At 41.2% G+C, this 10550-nt stretch overlaps 1 protein-coding gene across 2 annotated transcripts in view; it reads right to left on the reverse strand.

Moving 5' to 3' along the window:
• st6galnac5a (ST6 (alpha-N-acetyl-neuraminyl-2,3-beta-galactosyl-1,3)-N-acetylgalactosaminide alpha-2,6-sialyltransferase 5a) overlaps positions 1-10311 on the reverse strand; it is a 44347-nt gene extending 34036 nt beyond the window's left edge. The window contains exons 1-2 of one of the 2 annotated variants that reach the window (XM_080034794.1): positions 10173-10311; positions 9004-9216 (exon numbers count right to left, since the gene is read on the reverse strand). In XM_080034794.1, the coding sequence (XP_079890920.1) occupies positions 9004-9216; positions 10173-10187 (228 nt within the window). In that variant the 5' untranslated portion in view covers positions 10188-10311. Of the gene's footprint in view, positions 1-9003; positions 9217-10166 lie in introns of both variants that reach the window. The other variant, XM_080034793.1, reaches the window with a different exon arrangement.
• Positions 10312-10550: the final 239 nt, after the last annotated feature.

The raw sequence follows: 10550 nt of genomic DNA on the forward strand, positions 1-10550 counted from the left end.
AAAAATACTCTATTACAAGTTATAGTAATGCATTCAAACGTATAAAGCAGTGTGGTAAAAGTGCTAATTTCGCCTGCAATATATACTACAGCAGTTAGATAAATGTAGTAGCAGCAAAAAGTATATTTCTTCCTAAAATGTAGCAAAGTTAAAGGTGGATTCAGCGATTCTGGAGAACGCTTGTTGTCGAAATCCTGAAAAAAAGGTGTATATACACAACTTAGGCTCTGTAAACTGGTATGTGAAAAAGGGCATGTAAATAAAGGGCACTGTGGCCAGTAACATACTTGTTTACAGAACATAGGCTGTGTCCGATTTTTTTTTCAGCGCACACACAGTACGTACAGGTAAACGGTTTGTACGGAGATATTCACTGTTTTAAACAAAGAAATCGATTTTGATAACAAACATTCTCCAGAATCGCTGACTCCACCTTTAGGGAACTGTATAAACTACAGTCAATTCTGTAAGAAATTGTTCTTTTAGTAAACTTAGTTGCTACCCACCAGACCACAGCCATCTGCTCTGTGTTAGAATAATTCAAACAGATATTAGCGTCTGTGCTGTCAGTTCGTAGCCTCTCTCTCTCTCTCTCTCTCTCTCTCTCTCGTTATGAGCGGAGCATCTGACGCTGTCACCATCATCAATGAGGCTCTCGCTGCATTATCAATGAGATGATGATGGACGGACGGAATTAACAGCGATTACGAGCAGAGGAAATGGAGTCATCTTGTGCTCAGAAACTCGTCTGCTTTGCCCCAAATGAGCCCGTGCATCTGTTAACTTTATTAGCCACAGCCATCTGTCTTTATATCATTCTGCTACAGGAGAAAAAATTAAGAAAATTACAAATTTTTGTCACAGTTTTTTTTTTCTCTTCTTCCTAGACCAGTGGTGATGTTGTGACACTTGACTTAGTTGAGTTTCAAAGCATCAAAACTGATCTTGGAGGAGAGTTGGATACGTGGGGATGTCTTCGGAAAACATCCATTAACCAAAGCATAATGGAAGCACTTTGATTCTAACAGCTGTAATAGAACAAGTGTTCAACTTTACTTTGTTTATCTTGCCTGCAAATCACTTCAGTTTGAGGCGAGACAGAGGTTTCAAAAGACTCCTTACCTCAAAACAAGTCGAGTGTCTTCATAAGTGAAGTGAAGGGCTGCTCCGAGAGTTTTTATGAGGAAATCATTTCAGCTTTTAATAGACTTTTTTGTATCTCTGTCAAACAATTTTATTACAAGAAGTTAGAGAAGACTTTTGAGCTCATTATCTAAAAGAAGGAGCTCTCATTGATTTTGTCAGGCGATAATTTAGTCTATTTGTTATTTGTTCAGCTCAGGTTCAGTTTAAGGTTTGATTTTTAAGATTAAGACTACTCGTACTAACTCCCTATAAGCACAACGCTCCTCCAGTGTGCATCTTTTCACTACAATATGTCATGTATAAAAGTCTCTGGTATGATGTGTGTGACCGGTACCGTACGTACAGGTTACATTAGGATGGTGACATCATGTTTCAGTCTTTAATGACTTGTTGAAAAAACACAATGTGTGTAAAAAAAAAAAAGGGAAAGAAACCTGGCAGAGCTGTAAGGACAAAGTGTGTCCTCGAATGACTATAGTTGGTCTACTGTCCTTGCTGACTGCAGCAGCACACTGACGCCTCCTCTTTGGCAGCAGTGGAGAGAGTGGAGTGCCATCAGAGAAGTGATACTGCAGACTGATGAATGACTCTCCACTTACTCGCCTTGTTTTTCAACCAGAGTGGAGATGGCTGTGAATCGGTGCTACATGTTAATGAAGTCATTTGTTCTGAATTCTGTTTATTGATCTATCGTACAACCTGTTAATAAAACTGTTAATAATAATTGCCTGATAAAACAAAACTAACACATCAGCCAAAGTCCACTTACACACAATGTAAATGAACCCAAATGGAATTATTGAATTGTTAGCTTCACATAACCAGCATGGTGCGCTTTTACTTTATGCGTGTTTGTAATAGCTCGAGCTATTTTTACTTACTAAGAAGAGGAAAAAGATGGGTTGTTCTTGCTGCATTATCAGACGGGATATAGGCTGCCTCTACTGAATCTTACTGTCTTTATCTATAATACAGGAAGAGTAAAGATTATGAATGCATCTTGAAGAGTCACACACTTTCAACATCTGGATGGATTTTAATAAGATTTCACGCCCTCTCGAAGGCTTTTCTTGGATGTATTTATAAATAGCTTTTCCCTCATATCCGATTGTAATCTGATCCACCCAAGACGTGGCAAAGTGGTTTGTTGTAAGTGGGGTATTAGTAATCTTGTCGGCCCCTAGAACATCCTAAATGCTCCTTGGCGTAGATTCAGCACGTCTCTGAGCACCATCTGTCCTTTGGTGGTGGAGAGTGCTATGTAACATGTCTCACTTATATCTCCCATAGGTGTTTAACTGGGTTGAGATGTGGTGCGTATATATGGGCCATTGCTTGTGATTCATAATGTATTAGCGCAGGCGAAAGACGAGTCATCTGAAAATGTGCAGGGTCTATCTAAATGATATGGTCCCTGTTTTACACTACAGAGACTTAAGGTCCCCTGGAAGACTCTGCTGTTGATAAAATATGAATTAAATATGAATTAATGTGGAGCCCCTCCGGGAAACGAGTGGAAGCAGCTGAAGAAAAATGCTTACTCCTCAACACTACTGGAGTTGTTGTAATCAGTAGGCGTCAGTGACAAAGCACGAGACCAAAGAACCTTTGATGGACAACCAACCGATGAACACGGTTTCCTCAATGGGAGGGGGATGATGGGATATATATCAAACACTGCTTTGTAATTGGGATTGTAGTTGAAAGCAGACAGGGTGAAACAGGCAACAATTTAAAGTCACATCAGCAAAACCCTACAAGGCTACAGGAGGATGTTTATTTCTTCCCGGCTAACAGTCGACGTTTCCTTTCCTCTACAACTTTCGCTTAGTAATTTCATGTTTTACAAGAAATGTTTAAGGTGAGACACAGCAAGCAAATACATTGTTTTTTTTAAAGCACTGGTCAATTTTGAGATGTTTGGCTATTTTGCTTCCATAACATGTCTGCTTTCATACTATAGTGTGTACATAAAAGGTCCAATATTTACATTTCTGTATTTATTTTTGCTTGACCTTGTCTCACAATACAACCATGTTGAACGGTAATTATCTCAAAAATACATCTGACAATTAGGAAAGGTTATAAAACCAAAATATCATCTACATACATGGATCTTTTCAAAAATGATAACTAACCTTTGCTACTTTGAGTGGTTTCGAAATCTGGTCAGGCCCATGGACTTCATCCCCTAACTGCAGAATGCCAAAAGGCACCTAGTTTGAGATTACTGGTCCAGGGAACGCTTATCGAGAGGTACCCCTCTCCCCCCTCCCCTCCACCCCTTACTCTTCATCCATAATTGCTTTCCAGGCTTGCATTGGGAAGAGCCTGAAGCTGTGTTATATTTGGCAGGGAGCAGAACGCACCAGAGATAAGTTGGAAGCCGAGACTATGGCCCAATTGGGACCACTGTGGCATAACGAAACCACTATTCTCTCTTATTCAGTCGAAACTGAGCATTTTTTAGTATTCTTCTAACAAGGTCTCTCTGCATAAAAATAGTGGTTATCTCTCCCTAATGTTTCGTGCAGTTCATGTTGTAATTTAAAACTTCAAATGGTACCGAACACAAAGGCAGACCTCACACAACTACACAACCACACACACACACACACACACACACACACACACACACACACACACACACACACACACACACACACACACACACACACACACACACACACACACACAAATCTGCTGCAGACTTCACAAACACTGTTAGTTACATATAAGTGGGGAGTTTTCTGGCTATCCAGCTGGCTCATTGCTTAGCAAAATGCTAATGAACAATGAAAAATGCCTTTGTTGCTCGGAGAAAAACCAAAGAAGATGTGGCAGTATGAGATGAAATATTAAACATCTCACAGTACCAGCTGTCACTAAAGCTGAGGTAGGAAGATGTCTGGGTGTGTGTGTGCGTGCGTGCGTGTGTTCATGCCTTCAGGCAAAGTATACCTTTAGTCGGTGAGTTTTTCCATTCTCAAACCGACTCTGTCCAGAGTCTGTGCAGAATAATTTTCTCTGTGAATTTCTAGTGGGGTTGCCTGCAGTCCAACAACACTTTCTGACAATTGTATTTGTTCTTTTAGCCGTGGGGTTCAGTGTGCGCTCTTGGGAAAGCAAACTCTGGTCCAGGCTGAAAAGACATCATCTATTGTATGGACTATTGCCATGACATTTGGGACAAACATTGATCGTTCCCAGAGGGTGATCATCTGACTTTTCATCCAGTGCCAGCATTCTGGTCAGAGATCTTATTTATTCAGTTGAATATCTCAACATTTACTGAATTGGGTTTGTGGTTCTAGGATCCTATATTGACTTTGATGATCCCCCAACTGTTTTCCATCAGCTGGAGATTATGTTTATAAGTGAAGTATATACTGTACATATTGCTCGGATTGCCATTATATTTTGCATAGACATTTATGTACCCTCAGGATTCGTTTTTTTTCTCTCTTTGTTTATTCCCTGTACTGTTCATCCAGCATCATCATCAGGTAAAAATTTCAATGCCATGTTCACACTACACGCGACAAATTCATTTTGCATTGGCCATATAGTATACTCAAAACTATATGAAAACAAAAGAAGAATTGTTGATAGATCTCTAAATACCAAAAAGAAAAACTCAAATTATTGGGCTTTCATATGGTTAATAATTACGTATGTCTCTGCCAAAGTTTTTGGCCTGTATGATTCCAAACGTATAATTGTTACTGTCTTCTTGCTACTAGTCTCTTTTCCGAGAAGCCAAAGATTTGACTTTCAATTGTACGAAAACATGCCGTCTCTTGTTATACGGAGGGGAAAAAAACAGCCTTGTTCAGGTTGACATCAGGGCGCACCTCTCCATGTTTGATAAGATTCCCTCGCTCCCTGTCTGCTTCCCAATCTCCTCCATTACTTCTCCCGCTGCACCTTTTCTGCAGGATATCAGTCAGAAATCTGCATGATACTGGAGCCACAGAGGCAATCACAGTGAAAATGGTTTTCTCTCACCCATCTCCACAGAGAGAGAGAGACAAACCCGAGTGCGTTCCTGTCCTCCCAATTCTCCTCTCTCTGACAAAATAAATCGTAGGATTGTGCCAGACGAAAGGACAAAAACCCTCTTGGGATTCCACACTCTCTATCTCTCGCTCATGTGTCGGTTTCTGCCTACTCAACCTCCTCCTCCTCCTTCACTCGCTCAGTCTCAACCTGTATATTCTCTTTTATCATTCTCTCCGTCCTTACCCTTCTCCAGCTTTGCCCTATTCTCTCATTCTCTTTGCCCTTTTACTCTGGAAGAATTTTCTTTCCAAACTTTCTTTCTGTGCTTCCTTATCTCGTTCTTGCTCCTACACAGTTGTCATAGCACATATCCATGACAACCAATGCAGCTGCATATATTAAAGCTAGAAATGAATTACCCTTCTTTCTTTCTTTTTAACCTTAATCAAACATTATGAATGCAAAATACTTGGTATGGAGGATTGAAACGAATATTGGATGCAGGAATAATGTCTGTAACCCTTTTTGGCATCTTGGCCAAAAGTCTGCAGAAAACGTACAGGCTTCAAAACGATTTTTTGTGCTGTAAAGAGTTTAATATTTTGGAGGGCGATACAGTGATACGGTTCGAAGGCTGACTGGCACCCTTTGTGGAAGCCAGCTGATATCTTGGAAAGATCAATTTGGCAGCGAGGTCGGCAAGCAAAGATGAAGACAAATGTTCATGTCAGAGTATTTTTTTTCAAACCCCAATCATTTTGCACTACACGAGTATACGATTGCAAAGGCCAAAAACTCTTTCAATCCTTGATGTATAAAGAGAAAGCTCAGCCGTGTTGCCAAACTGCAGGGAGGACACAATGCCTCGGAAAACAGAATGCAACACATGTACTGCATTATGCATTCCCACATGCTGTAGGAGCAAAGTGCATTCAAATCATAAACTATTGATTGCAGCAAGTGATGGTAGAATGTAAAGAGTGACACATTGTAATAGCAGGTTTGACGAAGCATAAATTATGTTCAGTGGAGTACAGTGGCTGCTCTAATTGATGTCCCTTGTCATCAAAATGTCAATAAGTTTATTGCCAAGAGAAAAAATTTAATTGGCGGTTTACTTACGGCGCTCTGTGGTTCTGGGGTAAAAAAATCAATTCTCAGCCATAGCTGGGTTTACTGACGCATTTCAGACAAATCCTCATCAAATCAAAAAACACACACACACACACACACACACACACACACACACACACACACACACACACAGTCACTGGATATTGGCATTTCAGGCAGCGAGAAGACAGATGCTGCTGCGTGTTAAAATATGACTCGTTTTTAAATGTATTTGTGCGCCGCTTGACTTGGGGAGAGAGAAGTGCGTGACTTAGCTGTGAAATAATTCTGATTTCAAAAGAGCAAAAGCTAAAACAGCCTCGGGCATATCGACCGGCCACAACTCTGGACAAATTTAAGCTGGATCTTAATGTTATGTAGCACACAATCTCCATCAATTCCAAAACAATTTTCACAGGGAAACAATATAACTGCTTTCGAGGTACATATATAAATAGATGGTTCAAAAGTTCAACAGCAGTGAGTGCAGTATTATAAAATGTGAATAAAATGGTAATAAAATGTGTTATTCATTTGGTTTCATTAGACTTTAAGTCACCATGAAGATGCACTTCATACATATCCTATACTATGTTATGTGAACTTTGAATGAACTGCACACACACACACACACACACACACACACACACACACACACACACACACACACACACACACACACACACACACACGCACACACGCACACACACACACACACACACCTAAATGCAATTTCCATGTTGCTGAGTGACCCAGAAGAGTAACTGGGGTGGACGGACAAGCAGCATTTTTCCTGAGAAAACTCTGCCAGCTGAATCTTTAATCAGCTACCATTAGTGGTGTCCACACTTGTCGGTTTCTGCATCAATTAGATTTCTCTTAATGAATTATAGTTCCACCTTCTGTTGCCAAACTGCGTTACTTTGTCACAAGATAAAGTGACTCTTCAGAGCACCGGTGTTTCAGCAAAAAGTGAATTTACCAAACTGGCTATTTTTATGCATTTTTCAAGAGCAATGTGTTGACTTTCAAAACTGTCCCGCTGCGTATTTATCTCATCCACACAACAACAACCTCATTTAAGAGCAGGCAGGAGGCTGTCAAATTACTCATATGCAAATCCACCGGTGATAGAATCTGATGATTTAGAGCATGTTTTCAGCAGCCAACAGATACTTTCAATTAGGGAAGTGAGATGTCTGCTCTGATTGGCCCAGCCATTCAAGGTGTAATCACTCCTGCCATGGATGGATTACTGAATGGGTTTAGTGGACACTAGTCCAGGGGCAGAGACTGTGATCCAAGTGACTGGCAAAATATCTTGTCGGAAAGTCATTAAAAAGAATAACTCAAATGAGGTGCAAAAGAAACATAAACAGCTATAAAATGACATAAAACTTCTAAAAAGAGATGCAAATTACCATAAAAAGACAACATTGACTATAACAAGACGCAAATGAGCCTATGATCAAAGTGACTGTTAAGATTTATTGTCAGATAATCAATCAAAGGATTACCAAGAGACACAAAATAACTCCAAAGTGACGCAAATACGTAATATCGGCAATAACAAACTGATTAATTTTGTGTCTCTTTAAGCCTGCGCGTGTCTTCTATATGTAGGACATCCAGATCATTTTACGTGTCTTTGCCCTTGTTTGTTGTTTTATAATCTGTCAATAAGTTAGACTAAAAACTTTAAATTTCTCTCAATTTTAAACATGTAAAAGCCAACTGTTGCATCCATCATTGGGCTCAGTGGTGCACAACGCTACCCAAAGCCAAGCAAACAGACTGCCTACAGAGAAACACGTTGTCTTGTCACATTTCTTTTATAAAAAAACGCCTTTAAAAGGCGATTAGGGCTGCTTTACTTGGAGCGCCAACGCTCCCCGGTCTACTCACATTGATTGTTTTTTCCTGACTTGGTAAATAGATGGAAGTCAATACACCCCTACAGTGACGTCAGGGTTCACATAGCTGCAGGTCTCCCGGGCTTATCAATTAGAGGGTAAGAATGCAGCCAAGGATTTCATTTGTAGCCTAAGCTGTTATTAGTAACGACAGGTGGGTATTGAGTGTGGCGCAACATCGTGCCGGAGAAAATTGTGATAAACGACAGGGTGATGCTGTCTCTCTCTAAAGAGCCATGTGGATAGATGGGTGTGTGTGTGTGTGTGTGTGTGTGTGTGTGTGTGTGTGTGTGTGTGTGTGTGTGTGTGTGTGTGTGTGTGTGTGTGTGTGTGTGTGCGTTGTGTGGGTGTGGGTGTGTGTGTGTGTGTGTATGTGTATGTGTATGTGTATGTGTATGTGTATGTGTATGTGTATGTGTGAGATGCAGAAATGGGGTTTCCAATGAAAAAAAGAGTAAAACTGGCTTCACTTTCAAAGGCTTTTTGCAGTGCATTAACCAACACATTTAAATGCATTCCTCCGCCCCTTCCACAGTGTCCTGCCAAAAACTGATTTTGGTCCAAATGTGTACAGATGCTTTCGTACTTCAAAGGAAAATAGACAGAACTAAATGTCCATTGTAATAGTAAAGATATGTCATAATCTCTATCACGTTTGCTGTTTATAGCATGATCAGGCATGACTTGATAATATTCAGCAGGGTTATATAGAACATATTTAGAGCCCACTTAGTCCCTTTGACCTACTTTTATACCGTTATATTTGACTGAAATCACTTTTTGGCACTAATTGGTAAAACACACACACATACACACAGCATCTGTTTACCTTATGGTCGATGATACCGCTGTACCCCTGGAGGACCGGTGGAGGCTGCGGTTTGGACACCCGGACGGAGGCTTCAATGAGCCGCCTCAGCTGGTCGTGTTGTCCGGTGTGCGTGTCGTTGGAGTCCCGGGACGCGCTGTTGAAGCTGCCGTTGTACACGAGGAAGAGGTAGGCGCACAGGAGAAGCACGAGGAGCACGGCGACCCCATGGCGCTGACACAAAGACACAAGCAGATGCTGAACAATTAGCCCCGATGCTCTGGAGCAATGAGTGAAGGCTGCACCGGTGAGAGGCAGCCTGATCTCAGGTCAGACATAGGCTACGCATCATCAATCTCATGCTGTTCTGATAATAAAACATCAAACTTCCTGTAACTCATTGTGCTCATTTTATAGGCTATACAAACATGTTCTTATTGATTGTATTCATCATGACATTGCCAATATGCCAGGCTTCTAATGCTACTCTTTACTGTAGTTTACTGTACATCTTAAATGCATGTTTTTTGTTACTGCCAAGGTGCGTTCAGGAGCCAAAGTAAAAAGCTAAAATCGTTATCCTGACCATGTAAGTCAAAAGGTGCATCACGATTTAAATCCATTTTAAAATACATACACATATGACAGCTCATGACACTTTTGATTTGTTTGTCTGCCTAACAAGGATTATTGGATGTGTGGATCTAATGTCCTTTTTATATGTCAAAGTTGTCCAAATTGGGGCAACGTGCATTATTACAAGTAGGATTAAAGCAATAAAATGTAATGCATTTAAACATATCTCTATTGAATGTAGCCTATGCATTCGCATTAATAGCAGGAAAAACAACCCCCCAGGGCGTTCTAGTTCCATTCTGCCATGTTTATTATGAGAGACAGCTTAGTGCCATACAGTGCGCACAGCTGGATGTCCATTGTTCACATCCTATAATCTCTTGATCCGACAGGGTACACCACACCACACACACACACACACACACACACACACACACACACACACACACACACACACACACACACACACACACACACACACACACACACACACACACATACAGCAGCAGAGGCAGCAGCCAACTGGAGCGCACTTCATAGAACAATGCTGGATTTAAAAAAGCGTGCACAAAAACAGTTAGTTGCCTATAGGGCTAGAAGGTAGAGACCTTTACCATAGGTGTCTTCATATTGTCGGCGCGCTGTATTTATCGCTGCGTCTCAGTGCGTCTGCCTCCGCTGTCTCTCATGGTCCAGCATCTTCTGTTCGCAAGTCCGTCCACACTGTGCCAGCTCCGCCTGCCGCTGCGTGTGTGTCTTCAGTCCGGAGCACAGGCGCAATTCATACTGTGGAGACCGAGCCGACAGATGTTCACTATGGAAGCTTTAACTACAGCTGCTGGGTCTTAAAGCCCCGCGAGTTTGAGGCGCTGAGAAAGAAGCGTATAGGTGCAGCGCAGTTAATTAAAGAGGCTGTACCTGCAAGAGGGCGATAAGGCCGTTTTATTTAATGGTTATTTCCTGCTGAGCAATATTTGATGCAAATCTCTGCT

Source organism: Ammodytes marinus, assembly GCF_949987685.1.
Source record: "Ammodytes marinus genome assembly, chromosome: 9".
Lineage (NCBI taxonomy): Eukaryota > Metazoa > Chordata > Actinopteri > Uranoscopiformes > Ammodytidae > Ammodytes > Ammodytes marinus.